This window comes from Sinocyclocheilus rhinocerous, unplaced genomic scaffold (assembly GCF_001515625.1).
Source record: "Sinocyclocheilus rhinocerous isolate Xijiao unplaced genomic scaffold, SAMN03320098_v1.1 scaffold1710, whole genome shotgun sequence".
In the NCBI taxonomy this organism is placed as follows: domain Eukaryota; kingdom Metazoa; phylum Chordata; class Actinopteri; order Cypriniformes; family Cyprinidae; genus Sinocyclocheilus; species Sinocyclocheilus rhinocerous.
In genome coordinates this window covers 733631-750362 of record NW_015650690.1, presented here as the reverse complement: position 1 = coordinate 750362, position 16732 = coordinate 733631, and the positions used below count along the sequence as shown (strand labels likewise).

Genomic DNA, 16732 nt, shown 5'->3' with positions numbered 1-16732 from the left:
AAAACACAAACAAATCAGCCCTTTCAGTCCCCTGGTTCATAAATCACACAAAGCACTGGAGAAACAGTGAGTGACACTGAGCGCATGCTTATGGCTCCCAAAGCAGCCAGTTCAAAAGGAGAACGAATGACATCGCCTGGGACACAAAGGCAGCCGTATGTCTTGATGAAGGTTTAACCAAACAGAGATTGAGTGGAGGGATTTTTGTATTTCATAAACAATGAGGAGGGCGCTAAAAGGCTGATCTATTCTGGAAATGCATAACATTTTTGAACATTCCTGTGTTTGGGAACAGGCTGTAAGAAACAGCTATGAGATAACATTTCACTTCTGAGAGAAAATTTAAACAGCTGAGACCTTGATGCGCAAGTCTTTCATACTAGTTTCAAAGTTTAAAGGGGTCATATGATGCGATTTAAATTTTTTCACAGAACTAATCGTTGCCTGGGTTGCGTACGTATGTGTTGGGCGGAGCTATCAAAATAGGGGCGAGTCCCTTTTGGGGTTGGGGGTCGAGTTTGTTTCTGTGATTTGAAATATCAACATTGGCTACCAGAAATCACTTACACACCTTTAATGCATCCTTGTAGAATAAAACTATAAAAACTTGAATCAAGGTTATGGAAGCCTGTTTCCACCACTGAATTAAAAATAAAAAAATATAGGTCAACTGTTTATTCGGTCCAAATCTGAAAACCGTATGTCAAAGGTGCCCAAATCACATTATTTACAGAAGATTTTCTAAGCATGCATTTTGGGATAATATTGGCCTAAATCCCTCAATTAAATCTAATACGACTGGTTTGAACGGTTCTCAGATGCCATTTTATGAAGTATTTTATTATCACCAATGCAATACATATTTTCGGTACTTAGTAGAAGTATGTGAAATGGGATTCAGCCCTGGTCTACTTCAGTGAGATGACAGAGTGGTGAGAATTCACTTCACCAGTAAGATGACAGTTCTGTTCTGGCTAAGACAGGAAAGTTTCTCAAAGAAACTCCGGGACATTAATCAAGCACCACTTCTGCTATTGCTTATGTCAGGCACTGATCAGATAGATATCAGTTCAAAAGTCTGTGATATGCATGTTTGAAATGTGAGTGCTTTTTTAATGTTACTGGAACAGCTATACAGTATTTGTCCACACTCAGTACAAAGACAAGCCAAAGTGTTAATGTGTTCATTTAACTATGACTAGATACGTAAAATGGACCTACTGCATGCAATTAACTTTTCTAAAGTACCTCATCTCAACCAAAATAGGGCAAATCTCATGATTATGAATGAGGACATCAGATAAAAGCCTTTCAAATGTTCTTGTTCCCTGTAAGCAAGCTTTTTCTGACATGCATGTTGATAAGCTTCACAACCAGTATGATCTCCAGTACAAATTTAATATTTATCAAACTTAACTATTATGTATAACTGGATTTTAAATAGAAAGGTTGCTTGTTAAATTTCCTCCGTTTTATTCATTAAATAAATAAATAAAAATCAAAACCTGACTATTACAGTACAAAGTTCTGACAGCATCTCTCACCATAACCAAAAGTCTGCTAAGCCTTTGTAAATGATAGTCATAAGAAAACTGGATTTAAAGACAAACAACGATTTACTGACATTCCATTAGGTGACGTCTATATGGATTAATGCTAATAGAGATTCTTTAAATCCAAGAGCACTGGTTTCAATAATTAGGCTGAAAAATTTCTTTCAACAGTGAACAGTTCCTTTTAACAGATTGTTAATCTCATCATGACAACAGAGTCTTAAAATCACGTCTGAAATAATACTATCCCACAAGTACAATTTTCCATACCACATTTATAAAGCTTGAGGTGGATCCTCAAGGCAGGCTATAGGGTAACGGGTGGGAATATACAAAAACTGAACTGGAAAGAGAGCAGCTACTGCCTGAGAGTCTTATCCCCCTGTGAGTGGCTCATAGTGGGGGGCACTACTCTATCAAAGAAGAGCAATCCCTCGCTGAAAGAAGGCCTTACGCACTCCAGATGTGCTGGAACTACAGGGATACAACCCATGCCAACAACAACTCGCTAGACTCTAAGCCTTCATTAGATGACTGTGTACAAATTTAATATTTATCAAACTTAACTATTATGTATAACTGGATTTTAAATAGAAAGGTTGCTTGTTAAATTTCCTCCATTTTATTCATTAAATAAATAAATCAAAATCAAAATCTGACTATTACAGTACAAAGTTCTGACAGCATCTCTCACCATAACCAAAAGTCTGCTAAGCCTTTGTAAATGATAGTCATAAGAAAACTGGATTTAAAGACAAACAACGATTTACTGACATTCCATTAGGTGACGTCTATATGGATTAATGCTAATAGAGATTCTTTAAATCCAAGAGCACTGGTTTCAATAATTAGGCTGAAAAATTTCTTTCAACAGTGAACAGTTCCTTTTAACAGATTGTTAATCTCATCATGACAACAGAGTCTTAAAATCACGTCTGAAATAATACTATCCCACAAGTACAATTTTCCATACCACATTTATAAAGCTTGAGGTGGATCCTCAAGGCAGGCTATAGGGTAACGGGTGGGAATATACAAAAACTGAACTGGAAAGAGAGCAGCTACTGCCTGAGAGTCTTATCCCCCTGTGAGTGGCTCATAGTGGGGGGCACTACTCTATCAAAGAAGAGCAATCCCTCGCTGAAAGAAGGCCTTACGCACTCCAGATGTGCTGGAACTATAGGGATACAACTCAAGACAACAACAACTAGCCAGACTCTAAGCCTTCATTAGATGACTGTGGATGTGGGGATTTTTGTGGGACAACATCCTGTCAAAGAATAGACCGCATGTTTATTGCTGAAAGTAGCAAAAAATTAACATGGGAAAATCAGTACTGGATAACAGAAATGCCTGCAACTGCAGAATATTCATCAAGAACATGAGACATGATATTGTCTATTGTTAACATTAACCAACAGACCAACTTGCATTACAGCTATACTGTAAATACTATGAATGATTACATTTAAAATAACTTTCCTTTTTCAATATATTTTATTAATTCCTGTGATGACAAACTGAATTCACAGCAGCCATTACTTCAGTCTTCAATTTCATATAATCCATCAGAATTCACTATAATATGCTGATTTGGTGCTCAAGAAACATTTCTTGGAATGAACCTAAAATGAACAGCATTTAAACTAATCTTTTGTAACATCATAAATGTCTTAACCGTCACTTTTGAACAATGTAATTCATCTTTGCTGAATAAAAGTATTAATAAAATATGCCACACTATCCAAAAAGAAAAATGAATAAGAAAAAAAAAGATATATTTGAAGAGAAATGAATGGAAATGACATGCAAAGATGAATTGTGAATTAAATTAAGTCATGAATCATTCAAACAAAATTAATCAAAGGAAATACAAAATTAAATAAAAGCAGCATTACAAATATGACTATAACTGTTAATGATGAGTGTCAGATATTATGATTTTAGATTTAACATACAATTACAACATTTGTAATTGTGTATGTGATGTGTGAAATGTGTATGTCATTTGGTTACATGCAAAGAGCTACTTACTTGAGTAGCTGCTGCCATGTCTTCAACAGAAAATATCTGAGATGGAGCTGAAGAAAACACACAAAGAGAAAAAAAAACTGTTAATGTTTAATATGTAATATTTTAAATATTTTAAAAAATACAGCATGGGCCATCTCTGCCATTATAAACAATTTATAAAAAAAAAAAAACACTGTCAAATATATTAACAAACTCATCGCCTGGGTAAGAAACATGTTTTTGTGATTATGTTACAAAGCTTTAATGTGGCATAATGTGTTGCTCAAGTCACCTCGGAGGTTATATTGCATTGTAGATGTTGCAGGAAATCTGAGAAACCAATTAGGAATATTTAATAGAATCTATGGTTCCCTCTCAAAAGGGGGATATGTACAGTACATTCAGATTCATTCATCATATGACCGGATTTTTAGTTTTGACTCAAATTAGACAATGGCCATATTTTATTATTATACACAGCCCACTTGAATACAGTAAAGTTATCAGGAAAAACAGACTAAAAACAGTCCTAGGCTAATTTCCAACAAGCACAAGCATGATGTTACATGATCTCCGAGCCACGTAATAGTATGACATTTTACTGCACTTCACACATATTCATAGAGCAGCAATACTGTGATTCTGCACACAGGGGACACAATAAGCCAGCCATCGTCCATGTAAGAAGTGCGGAAATTGTGAAGCTGGAGGCAGTGATGGAAAGGGGAGAGTGATGAAATGGGGGAATTGGTGGCACAGGAGGAAGTTGGAAATGAAGAGAGAGAAAAAAACATTACTATAAAAACAGTAATCAAGCCCCCAGTCATCTCTGACTTTAATTTTGAGGATACAAAAACAATACACAAAAACATAGTAGGGACTGAAATTATTAAGAATCGGTAGCTAAAATGTATGAACCTGTGTGGTTGGATTAAACTTTAATTCACTTCAATTCTTAGACATATAGGAAGAGCAGGTAGGCAAGCATATAAACTTGCTGCATACGAAAGTTTAGATTTTGTGAACTTTGACCTCAAAAGTTTGGACGCACTTGACAGACTTTGTATTATCAAAAGGTGCATGCATAAAGGATTAAAATTATTTGTAGACACATCATTTGTGCCAACATATAACAATTTTTACAACATTTCAACAATATAAAAAAAAAGAAAGATGTACATAGGTGCGTAGGTGTATCCAAACTTAATTGGTAGTGAATATGCTGAAGAAGACTGTATGTATTCATTATCTTGGTTTAACAGGTTAATTATACCAGACAGCTAAACATAAAAATAGCGCAAAACTGAAGGTGAAAATTGAGGGTGCAATTCAGTATTGATACAAAACTGAACAGTTATTTAAAGTACAATACTGGTATACATACTGAATAACAGAATAATACTAATGACATCAATAACTAATGTCAATGACATATGGGCCATTTAACCATATACTACTGCTGTTCAATTACTGGCAGCATATTAATTAAACCTGGCTCCACCATCTGAACACACTAGTAGTAAATCATCAGAATTATGTTATGGTGGGGGTGGGGGGCTGGGGTCAAATAGAGGTAACTGTAGAGGTAGCTAACTCAAAAGAACATTTCGTAAAATTTGTACAAAGACATTTTAGTAGTAGCAGCTTTTAGGAACATCTAAATAGAGGTCTGCTATAAACCACCATTACACATAATGGTTATTAATTGCAATCTTAATAAAGACGAGTTTAATTGCCACCTCTAGCAGCTTTAATATTAAAGCTGTGAACATACAAGGACTGAATTGAGCTATTTAGTAGGGCTGGGCGATATCAGCAAAAATTCATATCTCTGTATTTTTTGGCCGATTTGCGATATACGGTATATATCTCGGTATTTTCATTTTTGTATTAAAAAAAAATCTGTATTTGTATTTAATATATGTATATATATATTTCACTTATACCACCCAATGTTGTCCAACAAAACAATACATATTAAAGGCTATGAAAACAAATAAAGTGAATGTAACCATGTAAGCCTTTATATTATGTGCAAAAAAAATTTCATTCTACCATTGTAACATTGCAATCTAAAAACAAAAATAAGGCTTTTAAAGAGGAAGTTAAATTCAGTAAACTAAAAATGAAAATAAATGAGAACAAAAGCACAGAATTGTGTTAGGCTATTTTGATTACCCCATTGCAGTCACTTTAGTCAGTGCTATCATAAAAATAGACTTACTTGTAGGTTTAAAATTATACATGTCACATTTATTGTCCATCAACAAATATTTCAGCGAAATGTATATTTTAGTCAGAATTATTGCGCTCCTATTTAATTGAGCTCTGTCTGTTTGGCGCGCATGCGCGCGGTGGCGCTCGTTCACTGAAGTTTAGCGGAGAATCCCAAAGTACAAGGCTCATGCACATTTCTGACAGAAAAATGGAAATATTTCCATGGCTTTCTAACATTTACAGATGGAGAATATAATCCTAATCTCAAACACATTAAACAGCGTGAGTAACCTAGTGTCTCTGTCAGCGGCACATGCAGCCTTTCTGTCAGAGCATATGACGGGCCGAGCCGCTTAAACTAATATGCGAAATGAAACTATAAACTGTCTTACCAGTTTTTAAAGGCCTTAATATGAAGCTTGTCACATGTTTAGAACAATTTGGATTATGCATTTTCTCCGCAGCAGCTCAGTCTGTGTCCTCCACTATATAGATGCGCTCGTATCAAACTACTGTATATCGATATAAACGGTATTGCCTCATATCGAATCGCTTATAAAGAAAATTTCGATATATCGTACAAACTCGATATATCGCCCAGCCCTACTGTTTAGTAACACAGAAGGACCGAGATTATTTAGAGGAAGAAAGAAAACAAGAAAAAGAGAAGAAGCCAAATGTATTAAAGACACATAAAACAAAACCACAACAAGGGAGCCACACGCATCGGTTTATGCCCTGAATAAGAAAAACGGGATGTAATACATTCGGTCACTGTTTAAACTAAAGTTTGTTTTAAATTCAGGGATCAAGCAGAGACAGAGGAGCTAAGATTAATCTGCACGAAATTTACAAGAGGGAAAAAAGACAGGACAGAAACTGATCAAATACAAACTCCAGTATGAACAAAAAAAGATCAAATTTCTTGCTTCCACAGATTCACTGCTCTTATCAAAGCAAGAGAAGGGACCACATCAAATACCAAAAAATCTGAAAATCTTTTTTTTTTTTTTTTTTGTAAAATTTCACTGAAACTGCTATGCTTATAACATGATTATTAAACAAAAAGATTATTAAATTGCAAAACAAATACTTTTGGTTAATTTTATGCACCTGGAGCCACACAGCTCCTCTTATAACATATAAAGACCACAGAAATGGTAAAGTGGCATTTTCCTGCTGATTCACAAGACACACAGAGGTCATGTTACCACTGAAACTTCAAGGGAGAAGAACTTCAAAACCTCTTCCTACCTCCAGCATTTTGATTGGTTCTACACCTGTGAATCACCTCAATGTCACGGTTCAACAAAAGCACTCAAATACATAACTTCTGGGTGAATAAATGCCACAAAGCAGATTAAATCAACCTATGAAGCTGGGATTTCAGACATTCCTTAACAATAATCAGAAACGAAACAACCAAAAACGTTTTAAACAACAAAAAAAAAAGGAATATACACTCTCTTATCCTATCCTAAATTATTGTATAAGTAAGACTTCATCTGTAAGATTTAACAAACTGGGAGAGAAGTTGAAAAGTAGTAAAGAACAGAGGACATTCCCTAGAATAGAGCTCTAGGCGTAAACAAATCATTTAAACTAAATCTCATTTTTACAGCAAAATCTCAATGTCAGTATGCAAAGTTCTAATGACAAGTACAGTATCTTGAAAAATATGCGGTTCATGGTCTGCAATATTTTAATAAGCATATACAAACTAATCCCTAGAATACAAGAATCATCCATGTGAATAAGCTTCTAGTATCAGTTAATTACCCAGAGTACCAAAGCAGAACACCATCCATCCCAAGACTCCAGTATGAGCTGCAGTTTTGAGCCTGTAATAGATCTTATCAGCTCTGATTTGTGTCCTTACACTAGTGGAGCTGCCAACGTTGGGGGCTTAATGCATTGCGAAAATCTACCTTACCCTTTAAACTCTTTTGACAGTGAATCACAACATCAAGATGTACAATAGTGCGCAACAAATCTACAAAAAATTTTTTTAATCAACTAGTCAGACCTCAATCAGGCACTGGCTGGAAAATATTATTACTTGCCTATAAGGCCCTTAATGGGTTAGCTCCTGCGTACCTAACTAGTCTTCTAATACGCTACAACGATGCATTAAGAAACATGATGCATTAAGAGCCTGAATTTGAAGATCAAGGTAAATTGTACTTAATTTGTCTTCTGGGAAACATGCAAGTATCTTCTGTTGCTTCCGAAGGGCAGTACTAAATGGAAAAAAAAAATTATATTTCAACAAATTAAGAAAAATGTGGACATCTTCATCCTGTTCAAAAGTTTTTCTTAAGGCTCTTAAGGCATCGTGTTTCCTTCTGGAGCATCAGTGAATGTTTGAACCTTTTTTAATAGTTGTGTTTGAGTCCCTCAATTGTCCTCAGTGTGAAAAGATGGATCTCAAAATCATACAGTCACTGCTGGAAACGGTTCAAATATGCAAAAGATGCTGGAAAACTGAAAAATCTGCAGGACATGGAGGATTTTTCTGAAGAACAGTGCTCAGTTTAACTGTTCAGAACAAACAAGGGACTCATGAACAAACATCACAAAACAAAAAAACAGTCATAGATCATCCAGCTAACCACACACAGTATTAAGAACCAAGGGTTCCCAAACTTTTTAAGGGGGTTATTTGAATAATTTCAGCTTATTTTTGTCTTGTGGACTATATGTAAAAAAAATGTATGTAAAATATCTTACTCAGGACAGTACTAAATAAAAAAATAACATGCATTTTGTATGATCTCTCTTATTTTGTTAAAATTATTGACATTTTCACAGATTCTGCAAGGGGTTTCCAAAATTTCGCATGCCACTGTATACAGTAGTCAACATTTGAAGTGGATCAAAAAAGTTAATCAAAGTTGTTCTAAGACAAGAACGCATTTTGGTTTTTGGTTTTAGGACAACTTTGATGAAAGGTTTTGATCCAATTCAGATGTTGACTAGTGTATACATAAATGTATAGATTTGTCTGGCAAGCCAACGAATACAGTGCAAATGAAAATGCATATCTCATTATCATTCACCTTGTTAAAACGGTCCACCCACTTTCTAAAGACACAACGAGGAACATCTGTTACTGGAGGCCTTCTACAAATTAATAAAACAAATACATCAAATTATAGTGCCCCTGAGCCAAGCAGGCATGTGCACATAACATCTTATCACATTAATCTACATATATAAATGCTGTGTCCTTACAAAGGCCGCCATGTAGAGTCATGCAATGAGGGTGACACTTGATAAAGCAAACAAGTGAGTATGTGATACATTTTTCAGTTTAAAAATGGCAAAGATTATTCAAGTTCATTCGTAAACTCTGTACAAAGGTTACATTTTTGTAATTCCCTCAATTACTTTCTTCAGTCTTAAGATGAGCGTGACCGGGCATGAATATTCTTATGAAATCTGGTTAAAAGTTATTAGCTCATCGTCTACATTTTCCATCAACAAAAACACACTGATAATGAAAAGACCCCCTTTTGATGAACTTCATCACACATTCTACACATAATTTTCACCTGAAACTAAATTCCACAGTCTTGCATTATGATTAATAACATGACTCTTGGTGACAGCTCTCAGGAGAATTTAATACTGGCATCAAAACAAAATACAAAACTGGACCAAAATATAACACCATTAAAAATGGATGTGTAAAACAAATATTGCAGCCAGGATATTGTTTTGCAATGCACAGCAGCTGCTCACATACAAAGCGTAAAAAGCATTTTGAGGGACACAAAGGACGGCATTTCAAAATGCATCCTTAATGGCCATTGAAAACACTGAAGGAACTTGGCTTGTTATTCATGTAAGCACAGTAGGTTGTAAGTAAATGTAAAAAAAGGGGGGCACAATAAACGTTGGAAAAAATATGTAAAACTGTCTATAATGGTTGATGTTTCTTCTTGTCCATGTTTATGTTTATCAGTAGTATCACTATTTTAAGTGGATTCAGAAACGGTACATTTCAGGATCAGAAATACTACGGGTGTTACTGGCAGCCTTGATAGCATCTAAAAACCATTTTCAAGGTAATGCCAAATTGATTTGCCTCAAAAATACTTTTTTAAAATTCTGAAATGTGCCACAGCTAGGCTCCGAAATGCATGACCAATTTATAACTGGACAACAGCCACTGATTACATTAAAGCTTTCATAGGGTAAGTACTTATTTTCAATACTTTATGATTTCATCCCCTGTATATTCAATGCATTTGATACATACAGTATTTGTATTTGATTGATGGCATAGCCCTTTATGCTGCTAATTTTATTGCGAGCTCAAACGATCTTTTTGTTTAATAGAAACAAAATGACTCTGAATAGATCCTAATGAGAAAAACAACAAGGAGCTCTCAATCACCTAAATATCAAAGTATGTGAAAGCCTGCGAGATAATGAAAAATTCTCCAAATCTGTTTCCTCAGTGACTGACAGGTTCCTTTTTGCCAAAGTTAGCATCCCACACTTTGACCTAAACGGCTCACAGGATGATTGCAGCGCAAAAGACCTGTCAATATTGCTTTAAAAACAGCAGGAAATTGGCTCATCTGCTCTGAGAGAGGAAGTGAGCCAATGAAAAACTGCAAGACATTCAGGAACAGAGCATTGAGGGGGCACTGGAAATGATTTACAATGTTTCCACACCTGAACGTGTTCTCAATCACAGGATTCCAATAACAGAGACATTTAATACTAGGAATGGACGTATGTTTGTTTGTTTATTTCACGCCAATCCAGCATCTACGGCTATATTCATGGCGAGAACCAGTTAATCCATACACAAGTATATAGCGAGAACCAGTTAATCCATACACAAGTCGATCCCTACACAAGTCTTGTCTTTACACACACGTCTGGGGACAATTTTGAATGTTCAATTAACCTAGTCTTTGGGCTGTGGGAGGAAACCGGAGCTCCCAGCGTAAACCCACGCAGACATTGGGAGAACATGCAAACTCCACACAGAAAGGCCTCCTGTCCTTGCAAAAAGAAAGTCAGGTAGGAACCGGGTACCTTCTTGCTGTGAGACAACAGTGCTAACCACCGAGCCACTGTGCCGCCCTAATGGACGTATGTAATATTTGAAGTGGACTAGAGAAAGAAAGTCAGGTAGGAACATTGCCCTCAGGTTAGGGTTTGAAATCGTTTGTGGTCAAATGGTATTAATTTCATCACATAATCCAGGCCAAATCAAAGCAAGTCCAAGGATCTATTCAATGTTTTGTGGCTAAATGAAATGCATACTTGTTATCAAGACCACATTTAGATGTATACCTAATGGATTCTAAGCATAACAAAAAGAAATATGAAAAGACCGCATCTTGCAAGCATCTTGACTATTTAAAAAAAAAAGAAATAAATTCTTAAATTAAACTTCTCTGACTTAACTTGCCCTGAATAATAAATACTGTTATGATGAATGACTATCTATGCTGACAGATCAAAATCTCTCCACATGAAAGTTAATTAGCAAACACATGATTTCAAAGTGCATGCATTTACAAAATGTTTCAAAGTCGGGGTACAGTGAATGTTTTTTTTTTTTATTATTAAACTGCTGGTTCTAAATGCAGTTTTACATGTCAGGGACTGGATCTTGTTGAAAAATTTTAATAAAAATTAACATTTTAATAAAAATTTGTGTGCAAAGAAAACAAGAGCAATAAAGCACTATATGCCATACTGTATTCAGCTAAAAGGCATTGGTAGACAAATAGCTCAGCAATTTAGTATGGCCTCACATGCCCTATGCTCACCCTCATGTCATTTTAAAACAAAAATAATACATATAACAAATACATATTGAGAAATGTCTCACTGTTATTTTTTTTGCCCATGCAAATGTCAATGTTTACTACCGTTTAGTTACTAATATTGTTCAAAATATCCTCTTTTGTGTTTTGCAGGAGAAAGAATGTCATACAGGTTTGTAATTGACAGAATTTTCAATTTGGACTATCTCTAAGTATCTACCACCTAAAATTATTCCAAATACAAGGGTGGAAATGGTTTGCTTTCAAACAGAAGTACCTGCTGACTGACACTTCACTGATTGTAGGGCTTGATGATCTTGATGGAAGCTCAATTACCCCATCCATCTCTTCACTCTTTACTTCCAGCATTGCAGAAACGAGAGGCTGGGGAGTGTTCTGAATGCTGTTTGGTGAACCTGTTACATGGAAAGACATGGAAGAAGGAAAAACACAGTTAGGAATACACCACTAGAATACAATCTTGTGGAAAAACCTTGTAAAATAAGACCCCTTGACAACAAGGTTTTATTTTTCCTTTCTATTTTTTTGCTAACATTTTCTTGTGTATTTTAGATGCAGTCAGGGTATAAAATAAAAATGGGTCTTGGTGAGTTAAAAATAACAAAAAAAAAACATTACCATTTGGCTGGTATTTTGTTTTTCAAAAAATACAACAGCAGGTGTCACAGCAAGAGTCATACTAACACTAACTGTGCTACATATACATACATACATATACATATATATATATATATATATATATACATACATATATATACATAAACACTATAGAAACATTATATATAAAATGTGAACATTTACAGTGTGTTGAAAAGGGTATTATTTTTGTATTGATCACCACACCGCTGCAATCTCTATTTACACATAACCACTACTAGAGAACTGGCAATTCCCAAATCAATTGCAACTAAACCAATTGTGACGGCACTGACTGACAAAGAGATGTCAAAAACCCATGTTGAATATTTCAACATATACTGCAAAGTGCTTATTGACTTTGAACTCCACATATGCTTTGCTGATAACAGCATGAGACTGGTGCTTTTTATCACCAGAGCAGGTGATGGGGTCTACAGGCCCTTATTTACTGCAACTGTTGAGGTGGCGCACAAAAGTACTTATGCTTCAAACAGTGTTTGTGTGTGAATGAAATATGCTGTATATAGTAACTCTGTCACTACAGTGGTGGTAGATTTGTAATGTTTATAAAGTTTCTTTATTTCTGCATCCATTTTCTCAACATTTAAGTCCTAAAACTTGATAAAGAGAGTCTGATCAAAACAAATAACACAAAACATTGCATATTTTCACTTCTTTATCAAGTAAAATGGTCTAAGAATGAACTTCTTTGTTGAAAAGTATGTGAACCTTTGCTTTCAGAAAAGCAATAATGCAACCAAATGTTTCCAAAAACTTTGGATCAGTCCTGAACGTTAGATTGGAGAAATGTCTTCAGCTTGACATTGAGCTTCCTTAACACAAGGTGTCAGTCTATAGACTTACGTCTTGACATTCCCCAGTAAAACTTTTTGGTACAATGCAGAATGCATAGTTCCATCAAAGGTTGTGATTCAGAAGCTGCAAAGCAGCCCCTAATCATTACAATGTCATCATCGTGATTCAGTTGAGATAAAATTTCTTATTGAATGCTAGTTCTTTATTGCCAAATGTAACACACCTCATTGAAACCAAAAAGATCTGTTTACAGTCCACAAATCATTTAGCCAACAGCCTTCTGGCTCATCCACGGAGTCTTTGGAAACCTTTAGACGGACAGCATTGTCTTCTTGGAAAGCAGCGGCTTTCTCCTTGTCATCCTGCCATGCACACCATTCTGTGTGTTTCCTTGATAGACTCAGCTTCCACAGCAACTCACAAATTCACACCTGTTTATGTAATTTTAACACCCCGTTACTTTAAATGAATTGATAATTCTAGAGGTTCACATACTCCCACCAAACCAAGAGAATGACTTCTGGATGATATTAGTAAATAAATGTGGAAAAAAAAAAAATATATATATATTTTAAAATTACCTGTCAGTTGAATTCTGAATGTAGGTTAAATTTACAGCACATTCTTTCTAGCACCACTGTGGTACACAGTGTCAACATTAATGTTACTAATTATGAAAACACTTGGGAGATTACAGGTCATTCTACAACCTAATTAAATGGCAACTATTCAAAAGTGTGATTATATGAAATTTCTAAATTTAAAAAATGTCAATGTCAAATTGGCAATCAATTTTAACCAATGTTCAAACAAGAATATATATACAGTGGGGGGAAATATTTATTTGATCACCTGCTGATTTTGTAAGTTTGCCCACTTACAAAGAAATGAAGAGTCTGTAATATTTATGGTAGGTTTATTTTAACGTATAGAGACAGAATACCAACCAAAAAATCCAGAAAAAACACATTATATAAAGGTTAGAAATTGATTTGCATTTCAGTGAGTGAAATAAGTATTTGATCCCCAAGCAAAACATGACTTAGTACTTGGTGCAGAAACCCTGGTTGGCAAGCACAGAGGTAAGACGTTTTTTGTAGTTGGTCACCAGGTTTGCACACATCTCAGGAGGGATTTTGATCCACTCCTCTTTACAGATCCTCTCTAAATCCTTAAGGTTTCTTGGCTGTCATTTGGCAACTCGAAGTTTCAGCTCCCTCCACATATTTTCTATAGGATTGAGGTCTGGAGACTGGCTAGGCCACTCCATGACCTTAATGTGCTTTTTCTTGAGCCACTCCTTTGTTGCCTTGGCAGTATGTTTCAGGTCATTGTCATGCTGGAAGACCCATCCACGACCCATCTTCAGTGTTCTGGCTGAGAGGAGGAGGTTCTTGTCCAAGATTTTACAAAAACAGCCCCAAAGCATAATGTTTCCACCTCCGTGCTTGACTGTAGGGATGGTGTTCTTGGGGTCATAGTCAGCATTTCTCTCCCTCCAAACACGGCGAGTCGAGTTAATGCCAAAGAGCTCAATTTTGGTCTCATCTGACCACAGCACTTTCTCCCAAGCCTTCTCTGAATCATTTTGATGTTCTTTGGCAAACTTTAAACGGGCCTTTACATGTGACTTCTTGAGCAGGGGGACCTTGCGGGTGCTGCAGAATTTTAGTCCATTGCGGCCTAGTGTGTTACCAATGTTTTGCTTGGTGACTGTGGTCCCAACCGCCTTAAGATATATATATATATATATATATATATATGTGTGTGTGTGTGTGTGTGGAAACAAGTCTTATGTAACATCTTTAAGTGCAATCTGAAGAGAAACTGAAGACAATGGGACCTTTGGAGTCCGTTTCCTCTGCAGACTTCTCTTCCTGTTTGACCGGTGCTCTCTTGGATGTCTCCAGACGACCTCTGACCTGGGCAATCAAACGGGAAAATTCGCTACTGTGCTGCTTCCCTAAGAAAAATAATCAAAAGGCAGAGAAGTAAAGTGTTCAACTGCACTTCATCCATAAGTATAAAGAAATTAAGAATTAAAAGAACTTCTTATAATAAATACTGAATCTTGAAAAATGGGCGTTCTATAACAGACCTGAATGCCTCAAGGAAAGTTTTAGGAGGCAGAGCAAATTATTAGATTTTGATGAAAGATTAATTAGAATTGTTTTCCCCCCTTTTGCAATAATGTGCACTGATGAATCAGGAACGTGCACGTAAGTAAAGTAAATAAAGTAAATTATGATTTCATGATAACTTTTTTCATGATGACTTTATTTAACCTTTTTAACCTGGAATATTCCTGTAAATAATACCAAAACCTACATGATACAACAGTCATGTCTGGATAATAAATTGTTACATAATGTCAAAATAAATTAATAAAGTAAAAAAACAAAGCCATAAAAGGAAAATCTGAATGTATCTTGTACCGAAAATGATAGAGGATTATATTTCAATCTTAGCGTTCTCTTCTAACAGAGAATGAATCCTGCAATGGAAAATAACAGTGACTCAGTGTCTGAAAGCACTGGCATAACAAGGCAGACCATAAATGTAGTGGCAAAAACCAACAAAAGCAGATGAAAGGTCATATGGCCTGCTTTTAAAATCACATCAGCCAAAGGCCCAAGAATAGATCAGCTGAAATGACGATGACTGAAGAACTGCAGGAGAACAAATACAGAGATATCCACCGCAGCTCACTATCACAGAAACACACTGCTTTTAAATGTCCGCAGACCCTGACATGTATCTGTGTTTGTTTGCGATACAGCATATGAATCCTGTTTCTATTCCCTGTATATCTATTATAACTGAACTAATTAGTACTCAAGACTGAAATAATTAGGACTCAAGATGTCGCCGCAGACGGCCGCCTCAGTGCTTGGCTCTCCAGTGTTTGTACTGTTTTTGCTAGTTTTTCCTGTTTTTTGTTTCTCAAACACGATCAGTTTTACCAGGGATGAACTGCTGAACATTCGGCAGAACACACCACAAAATATCCTACCGGATTTAGATTATTCGGATGTTTTGCTGAACATTGTAGTTGGCGGTAGGCTTGCCGCGATAGACGGTGCTGACGGTGATACCGGTGTTAAGCCGCAACACTGGTTACGTCACTTGCCCACCCCCACCGTCGTTTTGATTTTTTATAGTAATAAAAATCATTTAGTTCAGTAAAAGAAGAGACACTACAATTAAACAAGAACAACAGTTGTATCGCTGATCAGATTTCATTTATCCAGTGAGGAGAATGAGTCGAGCTGACTGACAAGAAGAGTGGGGTGAGACAGACAAGACGATCGCGGATGATTTAGTTTCGAAACGAAATGCAAAAGCGCCTGTTTGGCAATATTTTGGATTTTGAAAAGCCTGTTGACTTTTGCCGTTTATCTGATTTTGGAAGTTTTTTTAAACATTCAATTTCTTTGTTTTATATGTAGGCTAAAGTGAGTTTGACGTTGTATTTTGTTGTTGCATTCAAGCAATTGAGCCGAATTGCCGCTAATTCGAAAGTGAAAGTAAAATGTGCACGGTGCTTTTAAGCTATTTAAAAGCAAAGGAAAGTGAGGAAAAGAGGGGAAATTCAAACGAACAAAAAACGAACAATTCCTTTACTCCGAATTGCCGCTATTTGAAAGTGAAAGTAAAATGGGCACACCGCTTTTACAA

At 35.8% G+C, this 16732-nt stretch overlaps 1 protein-coding gene across 5 annotated transcripts in view; it reads right to left on the bottom strand.

Moving 5' to 3' along the window:
* LOC107712119 (E3 ubiquitin-protein ligase RAD18-like) overlaps window positions 1–16732 on the bottom strand; it is a 38014-nt gene that overhangs the window by 5146 nt on the left and 16136 nt on the right. The window contains exons 6-9 of one of the 5 annotated variants that reach the window (XM_016517259.1): window positions 14898–15017; window positions 11856–11994; window positions 3588–3634; window positions 2763–2823 (exon numbers count right to left, since the gene is read on the bottom strand). In XM_016517259.1, coding sequence (XP_016372745.1) covers window positions 3610–3634; window positions 11856–11994; window positions 14898–15017 — 284 coding nt within the window. In that variant the 3' untranslated portion in view covers window positions 2763–2823; window positions 3588–3609. Of the gene's footprint in view, window positions 1–2681; window positions 2824–3587; window positions 3635–11855; window positions 11995–14897; window positions 15018–16732 lie in introns of those variants that run through there. The other 4 variants (XM_016517260.1, XM_016517261.1, XM_016517263.1 and 1 more) reach the window with 4 other exon arrangements.